The sequence below is a fragment of the Balaenoptera physalus genome (genome assembly GCF_965194825.1).
Source record: "Balaenoptera physalus genome assembly, chromosome: 3".
Lineage (NCBI taxonomy): Eukaryota > Metazoa > Chordata > Mammalia > Artiodactyla > Balaenopteridae > Balaenoptera > Balaenoptera physalus.
In genome coordinates this window covers 148,587,017-148,608,657 of record NC_138890.1, presented here as the reverse complement: position 1 = coordinate 148,608,657, position 21,641 = coordinate 148,587,017, and the positions used below count along the sequence as shown (strand labels likewise).

The 21,641-nt window shown below is 41.9% G+C and overlaps 1 protein-coding gene and 1 pseudogene across 6 annotated transcripts in view; one reads left to right on the top strand and one right to left on the bottom strand.

Moving 5' to 3' along the window:
* Positions 1-15: 15 nt before the first annotated feature.
* The window catches only part of DNAJC21 (DnaJ heat shock protein family (Hsp40) member C21), a 33,140-nt gene continuing 11,514 nt past the window's right edge, over positions 16-21,641 (top strand). For 2 of the 5 annotated variants that reach the window (XM_082453781.1, XM_082453782.1), the window contains exons 1-9: positions 20-362; positions 8,539-8,632; positions 13,228-13,351; positions 13,664-13,786; positions 14,162-14,466; positions 15,725-15,876; positions 17,837-17,924; positions 20,110-20,268; positions 20,677-20,719. In XM_082453781.1, the coding sequence (XP_082309907.1) occupies positions 266-362; positions 8,539-8,632; positions 13,228-13,351; positions 13,664-13,786; positions 14,162-14,466; positions 15,725-15,876; positions 17,837-17,924; positions 20,110-20,268; positions 20,677-20,719 (1,185 nt within the window). In that variant the 5' untranslated portion in view covers positions 20-265. Of the gene's footprint in view, positions 363-461; positions 479-8,538; positions 8,633-13,227; positions 13,352-13,663; positions 13,787-14,161; positions 14,467-15,724; positions 15,877-17,836; positions 17,925-20,109; positions 20,269-20,676; positions 20,720-21,641 lie in introns of those variants that run through there. The other 3 variants (XM_082453783.1, XM_082453784.1, XM_082453785.1) reach the window with 3 other exon arrangements.
* Positions 8,649-12,042, bottom strand: LOC309656856 (riboflavin kinase pseudogene; annotated as a pseudogene). Its single transcript has one exon. The product of its transcript is annotated as a riboflavin kinase pseudogene (transcript).

The following is a 21,641-nucleotide window of genomic DNA, read 5'->3' as shown; positions in this document are numbered from 1 at the left end:
CCTCCCCCAGCCCATGCGGAGCCGCGGCCTCCGGCAACACCCCCTCCGCGCTCCCGCGTGCCGCAGCCGGCGCCGCCTTTCGCCGCCGCGCGCCGCCGTCGCCCCGTGCCGCCGTCGCTGCCGCCGCGCTCGCTGGCTGGCCCGGTGCGGGCGCCGGGCTCCTGCCACAGGCGAGAACCACCGGCGCCACCACCACCACTTCGGCCCGGGCCCGGGCACCGGCCCCGCCCCGGGCCCCGGCCTGAGCCCCGCGCCCGGCCGGGCGATGAAGTGTCACTACGAGGCGCTGGGGGTGCGGCGCGACGCCAGCGAGGAGGAGCTCAAGAAGGCCTATCGGAAGCTGGCCCTGAAATGGCACCCGGGTAACTACTCCGCAGCCGCCGTGGCCCCTCGCAGAAGCCTCGACCCTCGCGACCTTTCTCACCCCTCTCCCTAGGGTAACTCCAGGGACCTGGCTGTGTCCGGAGCTGCCCGCTCGGTAACTCCGCTCGCCCTGGAAATCGGGCCGGCGCCCAACCCGGCGCCCGGCTAGGTGGCCCCTGCGCAGTCCTGGCGATGAGCGTCCTCGGCTCCCCGGTGGACGCAGCCCTCCACCCCCAGGCTTCACTCGAGCCCCGAGCACCTCGTCCCTTCCTAGACGCCCCCCGCCCCGGTTCCCGCGTGGCCACTGGATGGGGAAAGATGAACATCCTAGAGACTTCCCTGCTCCTCCCACTCCTTCGCAGACGGCCCCGAGCGGGGAGGAGTCGCGAGCTCTTAACCCAGTCCTGCCTCGGGCTTGTCCCTCGCTGGACTCCCCTGCAGTTCGGCTTCCCCGGGCTTCTCCTCGGGGAAGAAACATTAAAGTTGCTCTTAACTTCATCAAGGAATCCCAGCTACTTAAGACAAAGGAGCTAGTGACATGTCTTTTAAATAGCTATGATTTTTTCCCCTCTTTTGATAGGCTGAGTGACCCTGTACTTGACTTCGGATGTTCTGCAGATTAAGAATTTTGAGTATCTTCCCGAGTGAAGTTCATGTGTTTACTTAGAAGTATGCTTCCTTTGGATGTTGTATTGGGTTGTGTAGTCCAGGCCTTTGTGACCGTCGTGAAGTAATTTGATCTTCTAGACCGGGGAACTAAGACAGTATTTGAATCTCAGCTTTTTGAGGTTTATAAGAGGCTTTCGTATTAGTATTAGTCAGTAAGCATGTTTCTAGAGTCTCTGAAATGCTAAGATGGAGACCTCAGAGTCTTGTTTGGAAAACATGCCTTACACACACGAAAAGTTAAATACAAATGCAAACAGAATAGCATAGCATATATAATTGGTAGTTGTGTTGATGGAACAACTAATAACTGCCCCAGGGATTCAGAGCAGGGAGTTTTCACTATGTACTGAGAGGCAGTGAGGCTCCCCCTTGGCAGAGGAGTCTAGCCGTTAGCTGGATCCTGGAGGAATGGGATTGAGAGAAGTGAACATAACAGTATGGGAAAGAGCACCGTGTGGCCCAAAGATGGCCTAGGGCACAGTTCGACCGAAGGCAGTGTTTATCGGAAGTCTGAAAATATGGGTCGAGAGAAGAGCTGAAGGGAGGGCTTGGGACCCAAAGTCAGAAGGTAATGGTTATAGTTGATGGAACAGGAAATAAAGGTATGGGTTTGTTGCTTAAAGTTGTAATGATGACCAACAGAGGAACTAAAAAAAAATCTGATGTATATTGGAAGGGAAGAGGTAAATGAGCTAAATGTTCATTAAGAAGTCACTCGCTATATCCAAAATTAATAGGTCCAAAATTAGTGTAGAGGCATATTCTTAGAGTAATAGGGGTTACCGTTAGAAATCGAGTTAAGAATTTGTTGACTCTGGGTGGGAAAGAGTGGGAAAGAGGATTAATGCTTGTCACCAAGTGCATATATAATTTTGATGACAGTATTAAAACGTTTTTGAGTAGTAGTTTGAGATTAGATTGTAAAGGGCTTTGAATGTTAGGCAAAGGACTGTGAAATTTGTTTATCCAATAGTGGAGAGTTGAGGCTGGTTTTATTAAGATGTCTTGGGAAGGTGCTATGAAGGCAGGTTAGTACTATGAGTAGGGGTGGAGAAAGAAGTCAGGTAGAGTCCGTCCGCCTTGGGCACCGATGGGCCAAAACTAGGCTTGGGGTCAGTGGGAGGGGTAAGGCCTGGGATGAAGAGAAGTTGCAAGAGAAAAGTTACCAGATTTGGTGACTAGTTGGAAATCAGTGCAAAGAAGAAGGCAAATGTTACTAAAATATCAGTTAACTACTTTGAAACCAAATGTGTTAGGAACTAAATGTGAATAGCTTCTTTGAATGTCATCAGAATTCGTAACATCCTAAATATCTTGGTTTGAAAATGCCTGTACATATAAGGGATAAATACTGTCCCAGGAGACACATGATTTTGATATGCTTTGCTTTGCTGGCTCATTAATTTGTTCAGTCTGACACTCAGCAAATGTTTAATTTCATTCTGTGTGTAAGGTACTGTGTTAGATGTTAGGTGACATATAGGCTGTGCTTCAAAGACTAATATGTACCTCATATAGAAAGGCTGCCCATTTTCATTGTTAAAAAAGAAAGAGATTACCTTTATTTCTGTTATTGAGGAACTGAGAATAATTTCCAGTAGGGTCAATAGCACTGCGTAGTGAGGTCACTCCTTGTGAAAGCCAGGCTTTCAGTAATTCATCTGATGACTGTTCCCTGAACACCTTACTGTGGAACGAGACAGGAGTGGTCCCTGCCCTGCTGGCCCTGCTGTCTTCTGGGAGACACAGAGGAAAGCAGTCACTTTTCATCCAGTGAGATAAGGGCAGTATGAGGGCAAATACAAGGTGCTTATGAGCACATGTACCAATCTGGACTGGGTTTTCTAGTGGGTGGGATAGATGTGCATCCCTGAAGAAGTGACATCTAGGTTGAGACCCAAAGCGGGAACACAGGGAATACGGGAGGTGGAAGGCAAGAGAGGGCACGGCAGAGTCTAGGAAGGGAAAGAGGTGAGCCTGCCCAGGTGAGCAGGGGCCGGGTCTTGAAGGTTGTGGTAACCTGCATTAGGCAGATTGGGTTTTAACCTAAGGGCGTTGGGAAGCATTGATGGGTTGGAAGCAGGGGAAATGATAGGTTTGTATTTTTCTAGTATCTCTCTGGCTGTAGTGGGGAGAATGGATTGGAGCGGGCAAGGCTGGAGGTAGGGAGACCAGTAGGTCCAGGGACACTGACATGACTAGGATGACGATAGGACCTGGGGGTGGAGACTGAGTCACGTGCTGAAATCCTCAGCGAGTAGGGGGAGCAGTTGGGAGGCGAGTGGACAGTGAGAAGGACGGGAAGACGGAGAGATGGCCAGATGGTCTGAATCTCGATGGAGTGCTGGTTTGTCCTCAGGGGTGAATAGAGAATCAGTGACCAGGAGGGCGTCAGCTTTACCACCAGACCTGCTGTATGACAGCTGTGCTGGAGCCCGAGAGGCCTGTAGGGAAGTGGTGTTCTCAGGGAACCTGGCTTCAGTCAAGGCAGGACTTAAAAGGCACAGTCCATGAAATGTTCTAGAAGGTAGTGTAAAAACGTTTGGGACAAAGTGGAAGACGGTGTGAATGGATCAAGAGAAAAGCACAGAGGATAGTATGAGAATGCCTTTTAAACTTTAATGACTGGATATGCAATACCTGTGGCGTTGCATTTGGCTAATATTTAAGGTGGACTTTCCATTTTTTATGATTGCTTGTTAACTACAGTCATGTTCAACCCCCTATTCAACCAGTTACAAGTATATTTAAGTGAAATAAAAAGCCATATGACAGATTGAAAAAACTTGTTAAAAAAGAAGCTCCAGTAAGTGATTAGATCTTACTTTCAGATGGTACATTGTTGGTTGTTTTTTTTTTTTTTTTTAATATGAATTACCATTGCTACTCTGTGTGTGTGTGTGTGTGCGTGTGTGTGTATGTGTGTGTGTAAGAATGGCAGTCTTCCAAACTCCTCTGCCAGTATCTCACAGCCACAGAAGGCTGGGTTTTTGTTTTTTTTTTTTTTTTATAGCTACTTTATTTTATTTATTTATTTATTTTTGGCTGTGTTGGGTCTTCGGTTCGTGCGAGGGCTTTCTCTAGTTACGGCAAGTGGGGGCCACTCTTCATCGCGGTGCGCGGGCCTTTCACTATCGCGGCCCCTCCCGTTGCGGGGCACAGGCTCCAGACGCGCAGGCTCAGTAGTTGTGGCTCACGGGCCCAGCTGCTCCGTGGCATGTGGGATCTTCCCAGACCAGGGCTCGAACCCGTGTCCCCTGCATTAGCAGGCAGATTCTCAACCACTGCGCCACCAGGGAAGCCCCCATTGTTGGGTTTTTTATGTTTAAAAGCTTTAGCTCTTACCAGACTTCTTTGAGGGAGGAAAGAAGGGAGTGGGAAGAAACAGGACAACAAAGTACAGTACAGATTAAAAGGTGAAGAAGAACCACCCACTTACCACCCCAAACAGTCACCTTTTTTGTCTCATGTCAGGAGATTTAGTTGCTGGCTTTTTCTGCCTTTCTGCTTTAATTTTTTTTTTTTTTTAATTTAACATCTTTATTGGAGTATAATTGCTTTACAATGTTGTGTTAGTTTCTGCCACATAACAAAGTGAATCAGCTATATGTATACATATATCCCCATATCTCTTCCCTCTTGCTTCTCCCTCCCACCCTCCCTATCCCATCCCTCTAGGTGGTCACAAAGCACCGAGCTGGTCTCCCTGTGCTATGCAGCTGCTTCCTACTAGCTAGCTATTTGAACTATGCTTTTTTGTTTATCTGACCAAAATGTTATTAATGATTTGATGAAGACATAGAAGTCATGAGCTGGACTATCACCGTGGAGACATATCAGGATTGTGTTCAGCTGCACGTGACAGGAAACTGGCAATTGTGGTCAAAACAAAGAGTCATTTTATTTTCTTCATGTAGCAAGAAATCCAGAGGTGGCCCATCTTGGTAGCTCCAGCTGCTTGATGAAGCCATCGAAGACCTGCTCCATCATCCTGACCATAAGACTTGAGTCCTTGCATCAAGTGTAAGCAGTTAAGCCTCAGAGAAGTTCATTACTCTCATGTGGAGGTGCAGAGAGAGGCAGGTGGGCCCCAGTGCAGCAGGTCTCCTCCGTGAGGTCCTTGGCTTCTGCTCAGCAGCTGTCAGATGAGGCCTCACTCAGCGTCTGAAACGGCAGCAGGGGATCCCAGGCAGCAGTGTGGAGGAGGAAAGGATAAAGCAGGGACAGAGTGTGTGCTGGTTGCCTTTCAAGGAAGTCTTAAAAGCCACCACAGAATACTTTTATAGATTTTATTGACCGGAGCTTAGTCACATGGTCATGCCAACCTTCAAGGGAGACTGGAAATGGAGTCTTTCTTTGGAGGATCAGGTGCCCCCATAAAATTAGGATTCAGTTGTTACCGGAAGAAGGGGATGAACTAGCAGTCTCTGCCTCAGTCCTCATAATCTGCCTGCAGGCAGTGCACCCGGGCTTTGGGCAGGACACGGGGGATGAGTTAAGGGCATAAGGTGAGTGCCACCTAGGCCCATCCCTTTCATCAGGAGAAACAGTCTTCTCCTAGAAGCTTCACTTAGTAGATTTGTGTTTGTATCTGATTGGCTAAAACTGGGTCACCCGACAACCCCAACTTCAAGAAAGTCTGGGGAGGTGAATTTTTTAAGTGTGTGTATTACCACTGTGATCAAAATCAGGTCTTGTTAGGAGGAAGAGGAGAATGGATCTCGAGTAGGCAACTAGTAGTATTTGCCACAGAGTAGTAATAAAAATCTAAAATAATTAAATCTAAAATTATCAAAACAGGATACTGGGTGTCTTGTGTTTAGAATCCAATTGCAGCAGGGCCACAACAAGATGGAATTTGATAGTATGCATTGGAAATAATGGAAAACCTAGCCACAGTGGCTTAGTAGGTTAAGAATTTATTTTTCTCACCACAGGGAGGCTTGGAGGTAGGTGCCTGCTGGCATTGTTTCAGTGGCTAAGTAATGTCACTGTGAATCTCTTGACTTTTCCTTCATGGTCTCAAGATGGCTGCTGAAGCTCCAGCTCTCATGTCCATGTACAAGACAAAAAGAGGAAGGAAAGAAAATACACTAATAGACTTCTGCTTTCATCTCACTGGTCAGAACTGTGTCACGACCCTTCCTAGCAGCAAGGGAGGCTGCATAAGCTAAAATACTTGCTTATTTTTTAGCTTATCCAGCCTCCACAGTAAAGGCTGCAAGAGAGAAAGGAGGGAGAGGTGTTGGATGATCTAACCTTTAGTATCTGCCACAGAATGGATTGAGTACTATATCTGAGTTAAAAAAATATTTGTTATACAGTTATATTGGCTTGTCAGGGATTTTTTAAAAATTATTTATTTATTTATTTAGTTGCTTCGGGTCTTAGTTGTGGCAGGAAACTCTTAGCTACGGCACGCATGTGGGATCTAGGTCCCTGACCGGGGATTGAACCACGGCTTCCTGCATTGGGAGTGTGGACTCTTAACCACTGTGCCACCAAGGAAGTGCCTCTTGTCAGTAATTAATATGAAAAATACTTGAAACTTTGTCACCTATACTGTGATATTGTTGCTAAAAGCTAATATAATTAGCTATAGTGATTAGAAGTAGAATGTTAAGGAATTAATGAATGGCTCCTTGTTGATCACTGTCTTTGACTGCATTTGAAGTAGAGGGTATTAGAGTGTGCATAAGAAATGGGAGATTTAGTCCAGGGAAGAGGTAGACTAGGAGATGACCCATGGGCTGCTCTGTGGAAGGGGAGTCAGACCTGCGTTGTATTATACAGCGAGGCTCCTGTGATGGAGTTTTTTTTGTTTCTGTTTCTTACTTTATTTTTTAATTCCGAGGGAGCATGATTCTGTATCTAAAGCTTTTTGTGTTAAAGCATCTTAGTAAAGAGATCTGTGGCAAATTGCTGCACTTGAGAAGGTGTTGTCCGTGTCAGTTGTTGAGCAGAAGCCCGCTTGAAGGACTGGGGGCTGTGTAATGGTATCTGAAAAGAGGAGGTAGGATACCCTTGAGGGCCTTGTTTTAAGACTGCTTCTGTCATATTTTTTTTCTTAGAGGCAAATATTGAGTTGTAGCTTAAAGAACATTGATGTACTCCATAGTAGGTTCAAAATATTTTGCTTTCTGAGTGTATGAGTTATCTATTGCTGTGTAAAAATTACCGAAAACTTAGGGCTTAAAACAACAAACAGCAAATATTTTCTTTTTTTTTAGCAAATATTTTCATAATACGGACTCACACAGTTTCTGGGGATCAGAATCAGAATGGTGTAGCTGGGTGGCTTGGCTCAAGGTTTCTCACCAGGTTGAATCACCACTGTCTGGGAAAACCCACTTTCAAGCTCACCCCCATAGTAATGGCGGGCCTCAGTTCCTTGTTGGCTGTGGGCTGGAGGCCTCCATTCTTCACCACGTGGGCTTCTCATGGACCACTGGAGTGTCATGCTGTGGCAGCTGGCTACTCCCAGTGATCCAAGAGAGAGCGAGCGCCCAAGATGCAAACTACAGTCTTTCATGATCTAATCTTGGAAGTAATGTCCTGTACCGTCACCACTCCTGCCACCTGCTTTCGGTCACAGAGACCAACCCCGGTACCATGGGAGGGGACCACACAGGGCGTGAATGCCAGGAGGTGGGGGTCCTTGGGGGCCATCTTGGAAGCTGGCTACCACCCTGAGGCAAAGATGCTTTCTGAATTCCACGGTTAAGGAAGTATAACTAAAGTAAAAGTAATTAGTTAGTACATAGTTTTTAAACTTTCTATGAGATTTATTTTGGTATATGCTGATAAGAAAGAAAACCTTAAGGATGGTGGTAAAGATGGATTAAACATAATCTAGCACTGAATAGTAACAGCCTTTCTATAAATGATTGATTTATATATTTTACTCCTTCTAAAAATAAAATGTGTACTACTCAGCATTTTCTATTTGTGGATATCCAGGTTGAGTGCTCAGTGATGCACTGAGATTTAGAGAAAAGCATGAAATTTCTACTCAAGTTGACACTTATAACAGATCCTGATTATCAGCTGTCATCCGTTTTCTCTGTTTTTCCTTAGTTGTTTTTCTTCGTTTTTTGTACACTCATCTATTTATGGCATTTCTGATGGAAGAGGTCCCGTTTAGAGTCTGTCCTTTACTTTTTTTAATTTTTTTAAAATTTTTATTTATTTATGGCTGTGTTGGGTCTTCGTTTTCACACGAGGGCTTTCTCCAGCTATGGCAAGCGGGGGGCCACTCTTCATTGCGGTGTGCGGGCCTCTCAGTATCGCGGCCTCTCTTGTTGCAGAGCACAGGCTCCAGACGCGCAGGCTCAGTAACTGTGGCTCACGGGCCCAGTTGCTCCGCGGCACGCGGGATCCTCCCAGACCAGGGCTCGAACCCGTGTCCCCTGCATTGGCAGGCAGATTCACAACCACTGCGCCACCAGGGAAGCCCCTGTCCTTTACTTTTTTGATGACTGAATTTCTGTGCCTTTATTTTAACAGATAAAAATCTGGATAATGCCGCAGAAGCAGCTGAGCAATTTAAACTAATCCAAGCAGCGTATGACGTGTTGAGCGACCCTCAGGAAAGAGCATGGTGAGCATCACGCTGTCCTTCCTTGTGGATCTTGTTGGGAAGAATGGTCAACAGAGGGTTTTTAAAAGATTTAATATGTTAAATGGTTTGGGGTGTGTTCTGAAGCACCAGTCACATATTCATTATATAAAATGCAGTGTGTTGGTAGGAAGGAACCTTAGAGATGATTACTCCAACTCTGATATTATAGACGATGAAACACAAAGCTTGGCAATCGTAGATAGTTTTAATTTTGATACTTATGAAGTGCCTTGTCTTTGAATAAGGTCTTTTTGATGTCTGACAAATTTACTGATGTCAGAAAAGGAAGAATGTTGACTTTTCCTTAAAAAACAGATACAGTGTTTTCATCAAGAATTGTAATATTTTCCCAAGAACTACTTTCTATAAGAAATTGAGTTAAGCTTCTACATCTATGACAGATTCTTTAACTCAGGATGACCTGATCATTTAATGCCATTTCCAAACAAAAATTTCTGCGTTTGAAGTTCTGGGTTTCCAGATTCTCAGTGAACTTTTTGCTACAAAGTCCTGACATAACTGTGCAAGATCCCACAGAGCAGGTGGGTGTTCAGTTCACCCGTGCAAGTCTTCTGTGTGGTAGCATACAAGCACGGCCAGCTGTCAAGAGAGAAAGGCTGTAAAGAAAATTCTTTTTTTTTTTTCACTTGGTCAAGATTTATTTCAAGGCCTGAAAACACTGACTAATCGAAAATGGCCCTACTGCAATTTCTTATAATATATAAATAATATAAAACTTTAAAAAATGTAGACACTATTAACTAACTCCTAAACCACACACTATAGGCTTTTCAAAAGCAATAGTTATTTAACAAAATGTAAGGTGACAATATCAAAGAATTTTCACACTTAATGAGGACACAATCTGTCGCAAGCTACTCACACAAACACAAATCTTTTTTACACTTTCCATGTTTGTTTTTAACTTTGTTTCATAGAACCACTGATAATTGAGGCTTCTTTCAAGTATAGGATTTCTAACATTAAATTACATTTTCAAAGTATTTCTATAAAGAAGAAATGAAAAAGACACATACTACATTGTTTGCCATAAATTCATACACCAAAAAGTCAAACAATCCAACTGAATTTATTCCTGCTTCCCCCTTCTCCAACATTAGCTTTAGATGTTCGTCTAAATGTTATATAAACAGTTTTGTTAAAATCAGTTCTCTCATTTATGCAGATTAGGGGAAAATGGTTTTATAATGAGTTATCTTTAAAATTATCTTCTAGGTAGCACTCTTTAGCCTTAAATTACATTGTGCACACACAACTACAACAGTTTGATTTGCTCAGGAACATATAATCACATTAAAAACAAATAACTTTGTAGTTCATAGTTTAGTTGGCTCTTAAATAGTTTCCCTGAGAGGGAAACAAGTATTTTGTGTTGTTTAAGAAACTGATATAGATAAATGAAATGCTAGGTGTTCGTTTAAACTTTGAGGAAACCTACAGATGAACTTTTGGGTGTTTTTTCTATAATGCAAAAGATATGCGCTTAATCACTGTTCATATAGTGAAGGGATGGGATGGCAGATACAGACGCAGATGAAAACTCTACATTTTGTAAATGTAGAGTTGGATATTCTGAATGGAAGAGCTGACACTGACAATTGTTTACAGGAAACAAAGGTTAAGAAAAATGTTGAAGAACATCTACTCTTAAAAAGAGAGAAGTGTTTTACAACACAAAAATGAGAACTAGAGATTCGAAAAACACTCATTTTACTGTTTTAAAAGAAAAACAAAAAAATAATAGGGAGAGAGTCCAGACCAATTAGAACTGAGGCAGCTGTAACAAAAATGGAACATAGTACAGTGATTTGAGCCCTTAAAGGAAATGACTAACTAAAATGAAATTTCACAAGTCCTCATGTCTATAATAATATATAAATGCACAAAATATCAAAAATACGAAGTCTGGACTTTTCCCCTTAGGTTTGTAATAAACTGTCAAACCTCTGCTTAATATAGTTACTTTTATAAGCCTTCTGACTAGCAGAGCATGCTATCCAGGTACATGCATGCTAGAATTTTACCATGAGAATTATAGTTCTCATCTCAAACTAGTGACTTGCCTGTTACCCGTATTTATATATATTTCATTCCCATTATAAAACACTTAAGGCCTTTCTAATGGTACATTTTAATCAACATATTACATAAAAAAGAATCTTGATTTTTAAAATGAACCTTTTTAGTACTGTAACATGATGGGTTTAATTGAACATCTGGAACATAATATGGTAACTACATTGTGCTGTTTAATTCACAGCTGTAGGAAAATGTCTGATTTTTAAAATATAACCAAGATGGGACTGTAGAGTTATGAGGAGTAAAATATGAGAAAACAGTGAATGAATAAATAAGATGCTTTTCCATCAGTGGCCATTCATTATTTTGCTTTTAGGAACCTGGAGGAAGTTGTCTTCTTTGAGTTTCAAATGTTCTAGTAAATCTAGTCGTTTCTTAGCTTCCTCAATGTCACCGTGAATTGCTGAAATAAGTGACTAAAGAATCACAGTTCTTTTCTGGTCTGAGGTAGCGAGAAGTTCCCCATAGACGTCCTCTTTGAAATATGCACGATACGAGCTTCCACGGACGTTTTGTATTCTTGTAGTATGGGTTCCATCCTATGCTCACCACCGTCTTAAGGACGTCTCCACTTCCAGCACCGGCCCAACCATGATATATGCCAGTGGATGCATCAGCCGAAAGATTATCTACTACTTGTTAAGGAAAGTTAGCTGTAGGGATGCCCAGGTGCTTGGGGCCGCGACCGAAGCCCCGCACCACCTGGCCGCGGCAGAAGTACGGCAGGTGCCTCGTGACGCCGTCCGCTCGGGGTGCGGGCTGCGGTCCAGTCCGTGCGTCTGGCCGAGCCGCCATCAAAGCGGTACCTGGACCCCCTGGACCAGCCGGGGGACACGGGCGGGAGCTCCGCAGTCCGGCCTGGCGGGAGAGCGCACGGGCGTACAACGGGCCGAGCCGTGCGGACCGCATGCCTCGGCGAGACCCTCACGCCACTGACCGAACAGAAGGTGCCGGGCGACTCAGAGGCTGCGTCTGGAGGAAAATTCTTATTAAATTATCTTTTATATAAAAATCAGAGAATCCGGGCTTCCTTGGTGGCGCAGTGGTTGAGAATCTGCCTGCCAATGCAGGGGACACGGGTTCGATCCCTGGTCTGGGAAGATCCCACATGCCGCGGAGCAGCTAGGCCCGTGAGCCACAACTACTGAGCCTGCGCGTCTGGAGCCTGTGCTCCGCAACAAGAGAGGCCGCGATAGTGAGAGGCCCGCGCACCGTGATGAAGAGTGGCCCCCACTCGCCGCAACTAGAGAAAGCCCTCGCACAGAAACGAAGACCCAACACAGCCAAAAATAAAAATCAGAGAATCCTAAATTTTTCTCCTCTGAGGAATTTGGAAATCTGGCCTTAGAAATGCTTTTGCCTTCCTTTGGAAACTTTGAAATTCTTTCCTGCCTTCCTTTTGCTCTAGCTCTTCTCTAGATCTTAGGTTGTTTTCTTGTCCCGAGGATTCCCTTGTCTTTTTGTTTAAAGGCCCTGCCTATTAACTCTCCTGTCATCTGGAGGCAGTACTGCACAGTGGCGAGGAGCATGGGCCTTCTGGTGCAGGACACGTGGTTTTGCATTCTAGCGCGGCTGCTTATTGGCTTTATGACTGTGGACAATGTTATGTAATATTGCTGAGCTTCAATTTCCTGTTATATCAAACGAGAGTAATAACTAACTTTACAGAGTGAGGGGCAGTTGTATGTGTGTGAAGCTCCTAGATTGTTTACATAAACATTAGAAGAGTTTTATTCTGGTCCATGTTGGTAAATTCCCAGATCCCAAATGTGTAATTAGTCTGTGGACCAGATGATGTCCACTACTGTCTTATTTAGTAAGGTCTCTTTCGTGTGAAAGTGCAGCTACCTTTCTGGGAGAGTCATGGACATTCCCTGACTCATTAAATTCCCCTCTTCGTATTGGCTAGTACCGTATACTGCCTGTAACGTACTGGGAGTTGCAGTCATAGTTTTAATCAGCACTTCTATGAAAGATTATTAAGTCTTTGCCTGTTGATATTTTTCTTCAGATTTTTTGGTTGTGGGTTGACCACGTTAAAATGTACAATAATTATTATTATTTTTTTTAATAATTTCATCTTTCTTTTTTTTTAATTAATTAATTTATTTATTTATGGCTGTGTTGGGTCTTCGTTTCTGTGCGAGGGCTTTCTCTAGTTGTGGCAAGCGGGGGCCACTCTTCATCGCGGTGCATGGGCCTCTCACTATCGCGGCCTCTCTTGTTGCGGAGCACAGGCTCCAGACGCGCAGGCTCAGTAATTGTGGCTCACGGGCCCAGTTGCTCCGCGGCATATGGGATCTTCCCAGACCAGGGCTCGAACCCATGTCCCCTGCATTGGCAGGCAGATTCTCAACCACTGCGCCACCAGGGAAGCCCTACAATAATTATATTTTGACTGTTTCAGAGTAAGGAATCCTTTTGAATTTTTATTTATTCAGCCTTCACTGATGTCGCTAATTTTTTTTGTTTAGGTATGATAATCATAGAGAGGCTCTGCTTAAAGGTGGGCTTGATGGAGAGTATCAAGATGACAGCTTAGATTTGCTTCACTATTTCACTGTGACCTGTTACTCTGGTTATGGAGATGATGAAAAGGTAAGAAATGAACTCACTGATAATTTCTTATCAGGCACTTAAGTAAGACTCTCAAATGCAAAGAGAATTCTTAAAATTATTCTACAATAGAAGGTGAAAGAATGTTCATTTTGGAAACTGAAAAACAGAGCCTTCATATTTAAACTGTCAGCATATAAAGACCTTCAGTTGAAAACTAGATGTACTTGCAGTGACCGAGCTTGGGATTGTAATTCTGTAACATTAAAGTTTTTCATGTTGCATTTTAAAATCTTATTCTATAATTAAATTACAAAAGTGTTAAGAATTTGTGTTTCTGTTACTGTTTTTTAGGGCTTTTATACAGTGTATCGTAGTGTCTTTGAAATGATTGCCAAGGAAGAACTAGAATCTTCTTTAGAAGAGGATGTTGAGGATTTCCCAACTTTTGGAGACTCCCAGAGTGACTATGATACGGTAGAAGAAAAATTCATTGCCATTTTGTAATTAGCATTTGTCAGTGTATCTTTTCCCCATTTCTTTATTTTTAAAAAAAGGGTTCTAGTTCTCTGTCTTTTACTGTGACTCTCTTCCTCTCTTTTTTTTCCTGATCACCTCTGCTCTTTTCACTATTTAGTGATCATGGTCCCATTCCATTAATTTCCTCATCTAATTCATTCTGAAGAGTTATTTTGTAAAGCCTTCAAAGGACTGTCTTCTCTGTTGATTAATAGTAAAGTTGTATATATGAAGAAAGGAGGTTAGATGTTTTGCAGCAGCAATATTTGCTGCCTTACTAAAAAAGAAATCCAAATAAAAATCTAGCATTTTACCTATTTTCTTTGTCACTAGGTAGTCCATCCTTTCTACGCTTATTGGCAGAGCTTCTGCACTCAGAAGAACTTTGCTTGGAAAGAGGAATATGATACACGACAGGCTTCAAACCGCTGGGAGAAACGAGCCATGGAAAAAGAGAACAAAAAGATTCGAGACAGAGCACGGAAAGAGAAGAATGAGCTTGTCCGTCAGCTGGTAGCTTTCATCCGTAAAAGAGATAGAAGAGTGCAGGCTCATCGAAAACTTGTGGAAGAACAGAACGCAGAGAAGGCGAGGAAAGCCGAAGCAATGAGGCGGCAGCAGAAGCTAAAGCAGGCCAAGTATGTGGTGCTGGCTGGACCCTGTCTATAAGTAGGTGCCGGTCACAGGAAGCATCAGTGGGTACCCGACGTGGTGCTTTCATGGGGGGTTTAATCCGCATTCTGCCTTCATCCTTTTCTTTTACATCCTGGCATTGGACGACGTCTTTTCATCGACTGTGAAAAAATGTTTCTTTTGAGTTGGATGTTTTCCTTCAGAGGCCCTTTATACTTGAGATTCTTTTCAGACTCTTGTAACGTTTAATAATAACTAACGTTAATCGAATTCTCATTCTGTACAAGGCCCTGTTGTAAGTGCTTTTCTTGCAACAATTCTGTGAAGTAAGTTCTGGTTTTTATCCTCTTCCTTTTGAGGAAATGAGGCCCAAGATCACATAGCTAATAAATTGCAGAGGTGGGAATTGGACCCTAGAAGTCAGTCCAGTGCCCTGCTTTTAAGTACCACACAATACTCTACTCTGTCAGTATACTCTTAGATATTTAGTTCATCTCAGTGCCTTTAAAGTCTTGTTGTTTTGAGTCACTGTAAAGGCATTGTGTCCAGAGCATTATAGCATTCTTTAAAAAACTATTCACTTCTTGAAAGTTCTACCCACCTCATCTTTGAAAAATTAGCACTTTACATGACACTTACGGCTTAAAACCACCTGAAGAATTTTTTTTTTTTAATAAATTTATTTTATTTACTTTATTTTTGGCTGCGTTGGGTCTTTGTTGATGCGCGCGGGCTTTCTCTAGTTGCGGTGAGCGGGGGCTACTCTTCGTTGCGGTGCGCGGACTTCTCATTGTGGTGGCTTCTCTTGTTGCAGAGCACGGGCTCTAGGCCCACGGGCTTCAGTAGTTGTAGCACGCAGGCTCAGTAGTTGTGGCGCAAGGGCTCCAGAGCACAGGCTCAGTAGTTGTGGTGCACGGGCTTAGTTGCTCCACAGCATGTGGGATCTTCCTGGACCAGGACTTGAACCCACGTCCCCTGCGTTGGCAGGCGATTCTTAACCTCTGCGCCACCAGGGAAGTCCCCACCTGAAGACTTTTAGTAAGTTGCAAAGAGTTATATGTTTCAAAACCCATTATCTAGTGGAGCAATTAAAATCAACCACATAACAGATAACAGATTTAAGTGACTTTGCCTGTTTCAGCCATGTACAGGTTTTAAGTTTGTAGGCATTGACAATTTGGGAGGAAGAAGCTCTCCAGGGGATGGGTTTTAAGCCCCCAAAATAAATAAAACCAATGCAGAGACTGTGCTGTGTGTGTCTAGACTGGCAGAGCAGTACCAAGAGCAGAGCTGGATGACGGTGGCCGATTTGGAGAAGGAGCTCAGGGAGATGGAGGCGCAGTATGAAAAGGAGTTTGGAGACGGATCAGGTGAAGATGAAGCGGAAGAGCAGGAACTCCAAGACGGACAGGATGGTAACTTCCTCCATTCATTAAGAAACTGTAGGAAGTAAATGCTTTTGTGCTCAGGGGTTGTGCACTCAGGATGCTCCCAGGTGTCCGTAAAGGGCTCAGGTGTGAGACAGCAAGGAATGGGAGGGCAGATGAAAATCTGGAGAACACCTGGGTTCCAGCCGATTGTTGCCAGTTTCATGTTTGTTTGGTTTGTTTGTTTTTAAAGTGAGGCTGGAAAACTGGATTTTTATGTGCCATCTCCCAATTTTTAAATATGGCAGATAATTGAAATGAAAAATAATTTGGCATGGTCAAGTGAAGGTAGTCAATGGAAGTAGTATAATTGCAATAATTTCATTAATGAACTCTTTTCTGACCATGTTTTGAACCATTTGGCTGCATAAATATATTGAGAAGTGGGCATATTGTCAGGTGTAACTGGTTATTTTTAAAAAATGCAGTTAAGCAGTGGGTCAAGTTTTAATAGTAACTCTTTCCAGAAAAGCCGATACTGTGCAGGAGTCTATCTGGTGTATATAAATTGTCTCATTTCTGACTTGTAGAGGGGCTTCTCCTGGTGTCCTGAAATGTGTCTTTTCTCTTCCTCTGTCATTAGAGCACAGGCATGTGACTACCTTAAAAGGAGAGGATTGGGCATTGTTGAGAATAGTGATTGATATACCTGACTTTCTCCACTGTCTCTGGCTGTTCCATGAGAAATAAAAGTAAATGATCTAAACATAGTTTACTTAACTTTACCTTACTTACAAATGTTGGTTTTCAGACTAACAGCTCAAATGATAAAATGACAGACTTTTATTTATTCCACATGATTAGGAAATGAAATGTTTTCTTAATTAATTGCAAGTAGTATGTGTGAAAGCGCCTTGAGAGTTATGAAGCACTGTGTAAATGTGAGGTGGCATAATTATGTAGAGTTTTACAGTTTATAAGGTGCTTTCACATATAAGATCTTGCTTGATCCTCACACTATGTCCCTTAAATGTAGGTTTTGCTCATATAGTTGTCTCTTTGTTACTGAGAAGCTCTGGCATATGTCTGAGAACGTGAGTGAGAACATTCTTAGATCCAGATTTTGACTTCAAATCCAGCATTCTTTATTAACTATTTGAATAATCAAACTATTTGAAAGTGTACACATAATTAGAAAGTATCTGATACAAAACATTGGAGGTATTTTGATCATTTATGATTTCAGTGAGAATGTCCTTCAGAATCATATTACCATTACTTATTATTAAAAAAAAATGTAGAATATAGAAGAGATACCTTGGGATCTTTATCGATCCCATAGTAAATCCAAAATGGCAATCAGTTTACTTGTTTATTTCTTATAAAGATAGAATATGGGATTGTGCAAAGACTTTCAACTGAGCTTAGATTTTGTGGTCTATATTGATAATAATTATTCCATTGTAATAAAGCTTCAAGTTTATAAAAGTCTGTAAAGATAATGTTAAACTTTACATGTAATATGCTATTTTATGACCTATCTTTCTAATAATGATGGAATGTCATAAACTAAGCTTATTTAAGCATTGAAGAGTAGATTACAATTATACATGTGTTCACACCAAATCTTGCTCAAGAGATAAACTAAAACACCTTTGTTGAAAAAACTGCTTTGTGGTAGAACTATGAAAGTGACATTTGATTTTCTGAACTTAGCTCACACCCAGGACTCTGAGAATTTTTTGAATTTTCTTCTAAGTAGGCTTAGGAAAAGAACTTGAAAGGTAAAGTGATCTGTTTGGAAGCCTTCCCTTATAATTCAGTGCTGCTTTTAAAAGGCCAACTCAAATCCTGGTAACATTGCTTTTTCTTGGTGAGGAAGCAACAAATTTTAGTTTCTGATATGTGTGCAACTCTAGATACTTACTGAAGAGACGTTACTTGTTAACAGGTTTTAGATTTATGTTCTAATCAAACAGGCTTCTTACTGTAGGCTTCCCTCTCGTAGGTAAAGATAGTGATGAGGCTGAGGATGCAGAACTTTATGATGGCCTTTACTGCCCAGCATGTGACAAATCTTTCAAGACGGAAAAGGCGTAAGTTTAATATCTTTGAACTCACCTCCTCTTTTGAGGTGAAGTGTAACACTTTGAAAGTCCTAAAAAAAATGCTTGTAGCAGTTGGTCACTAGCCCTCACCTGTCATCTTGGGGGATATCTTCCCAGCAGGGGAGGAAGAAGGATTTGTACCAGCAGTTAAGCCTGTTGTACTGATTCTCATTCATGTGATGTTCCTGTGTAATAGCTGCTTTTTAAACGTGTACGCTATCTCCAGAAAGAAACGTTGCTTGCTTTGGTGAGGAAGGCAGAGTCACACAGGCAAGGGGGCTAAACTGAGGCTAGTCATCTTTCTCCACGGTTGGTGCAAACTCACTTCCAGCTGTCACGCTCCCGTGCAGACCGTTGTCGCCAGCCCGAGAACTTCAGATGTGTCCTGCCTGTAGTATAGTTGCTGAAGTCAAAGGACTTTATCCTAGGGAGCAGTCACGAAGAGAGAAGTATTAAAAAGGATACTATCATAAAGCAGGCGGGGAGGGGCCGGCTAGAATATGGGAAAAAATGAGAGTAGAATTAGCAAGGGGAAAAGAAGCAAAACACGTGCAGTAAAGAAGGAGGAGGCAAAGGATGGAAATGGAGCTTGGGAGTCTTAAGTGGTATCACTGTGTAACCCCAGGGAAGAGCGATAGCGTAGCCAGAGGAGTGGCGCAAGGCGGGCAGAAACAAGCAAGGAAACAAAAGCAACGATGAAGGAGGCTTTAAAAATAATTTTTGTATTTGGAAAGGACGTCAAACTTACCGGCAAGTTGCATGAGTAGAATATACAGCGCCCGATTCACCTCACATTTTGCCCCGTTTGCATGTGCTCGTTCTCTCTCCACACACACGGACAAGGTTTTTTCTGAATAATGTGAGAGTAAGTTACATACATAGTGCTCCTTTACCTCTGAACACTTCAGTATATATTCCTTAAGAATAAGGACATTCTTCTCCATAATCACAGCTGTCAACTTCAGGAAATTTATAACGTTGATGTAGTACTTTTATTCCATTTACTGCCTATATTTCGCTTTTGTCAGTTGATCCCGTATTAATGTCCTATGTAGCATTTTCCCAACTTCAATACGGATCTAGTCTAGGATCATGTATTGCATTTATTTATTTAGTCTCATTTAATCTGGACCAGTTCCCTTTTCTGTGCCATTGACATTTTGGAAGAAAACTGACCTTTAAAATGTTTTTTAAAAATAGAATATTTCTCATTTGGGTGTGTCCATTTCCTCATGATTAGATTCAGGTTGTGCATTCCTAGCTGGAGTACTGGTAAACCTGTGTTGCTCTCAGGGTTTCTATCTGGAAGGACGGAAGTCTGTCTGCCCCTCATTGGTGGTGATCATTTTGATCATCCAATCAAGGTGTTGTCTTGTTTTTCCACTGTATAGTTAGTATTTTTTCCCTTGCAGCATGTTTAATATGTGGGGAGACACTTTAAAGCCATGCAAATATCTTTCTCTTCATCAAAATTTCCTTCCTAGATTTAGCACCCACTGATGATTTCAGCTTGTACCAATCTTCACTATAATCATCTCAGAATGAGGCTTTTCCAGTGCCAGTGCTCTACGTCATAAGTCATCATTTGACCTTCTGCTGTACAAAAGAGCATTTATCTGTCTGTTGTCAGTATGAATTTATGAATTTCTTTTCAGTGTTTTAAAATTCATTGCTGCCCTTCTCATGCTCAAATTTCCCAGTTGTGGTTAGTGAGAATTCCTTCAACGTGGCTCCTGTGTCCTTTTGACATGTCCCAGACATACTTTTGAGCACTTACTTTCTGGCACAAGATGTTCCAATTTCTCTAAGGAACCTCGGTCTTAAGGAGAGAATTTTAGTGGGAATGAAAAGTAGGCAACCCCGACTAGAAAAATCCAGATCTGAACAGGATGAGATAAAGTAGTGACACAAGTCTTCTACTTTTTAGTTTATCTAACTCTCATAGCTTAAGTGTTGTCAGTTCTGTTTTGTGAAGTGTTATTTAGTTGCCCATGGGGGCACTGAACTAGACATTGCTTATGGAGTTTCACACAGAAGGGTAGAGATGTGTCTTAGTTTACATTTAGGGTAGTGGCAGTGAGAAGGGAGACCCCTCTTGAAAAAAGCAAAAGGAGGTAAACTACTCTTGTGAATTAATCCCGTTGCAGTCACTCATACCAGCTTGTTCTTTCAGCATGAGGAATCATGAAAAATCAAAGAAGCATCGGGAAATGGTTGCCTTGTTAAAACAACAGTTGGAGGAGGAGGAAGCAAATTTTTCAGGACCTCAAACTGATGAAAACAGTCTGAATGCCAATTCTGAGGAAGAAATGGAGGATGCACCAAAACAAAAGTACTTCTAAAAATGTCACTACACCTACTGAGCACATTAGAGATTGCATTTAAATGCTGTTTTATCTCAAAGAAGTTATTCTGTTATGCTAATATTTTCTGCGTTTCTTCTAGTTAAGAGAACTTTATAGTATTGAAATGGTTAAAGACATGATGTCGGATATAATTTTTATAGACTATATTATGACTCTTAAAAGCGGTTTTATAACTGGGTAATTGATATGCTAATTACTATCAGTTGAACCACTGTTACATTTTTCTAAAATGATAATGTGGATATTTTTCTTTTAATGCTTTATGATATTAAATATGTTTTAATATTTTATTTCTATTTGTAGCACTAGTATTTCAATATTTTTTCTTTTCACTTAGTCAAGTATTTGACGTTTTGATTTATATTTGTTCTTAGGCTTTCTAAAAAACAGAAGAAAAAGAAACAGAAACCAGTACAGGTATGTTGAAAAAGTTTTATTAACATTTAATATCAAATGTAAAGTTGGAGTGCTCTTGTTTATTCAGTATAATCTGTATTTAGGAGAGGGACTGTCGCTCCCTAATTTCATGTTGATTGCAAAACAGATTAAAAGGCGTTGAAAATATTTTGGTTTTTCACTGCTTTACCTCATCATATATATGTGGTCAGTTTACCTAGTTATTGTTGTCTGTGTGTTTAAAAATTTTGCATGTGGAATTCCCATAATATAGATTAGCTGAGGGGACCATATTAAAAAAATATTTGGACATATGTGATGACAAGATTTTTAAATCAGTATAACAGTTCAACTCAGAAATATATGAAAATCTGGGGATTGATCATTGTAGTAATGTACATGAAATTTCGGAAAGGGAACATTTGCTTACCCACTCCTGGGCATGTATCTGGAGAAAACTCTAATTTGAAAAGATACATACACCCAATGTTCATAGAAGCACCGTTTACAGTAGCCAAGACATGGAAGCAGCCTAATTGTCCATCAACAGATGAATGGATAAAGAAGGTGCAGTATATATACACAATGAAGTATTACTCAGCCATAAAAAAGGAATGAAATAATGCCATTTGCAGCAACATGAATGGACCTAGAGATGATCATATTAAGTGAAGTAAGTCAGACAAAGACAAATATTGTAAAATATCACCTATATGTGGAATCAAAAAAAATGATACAAATGAACTTACTTACAAAACAGAAATAGAGTCACAGACATAGTGAACAAACTTATGGTTACCAAAGGGGATAGTGGTGGGGGGGGATGAGGCAAATTAGGAGTCTGGGATTAACATGTACACAGTACTATGTATAAAACAGATAGCCAACAGGGACCTATTGTATAGCACAGGGAACTATATTCAATATCTTGTAATAATGTATA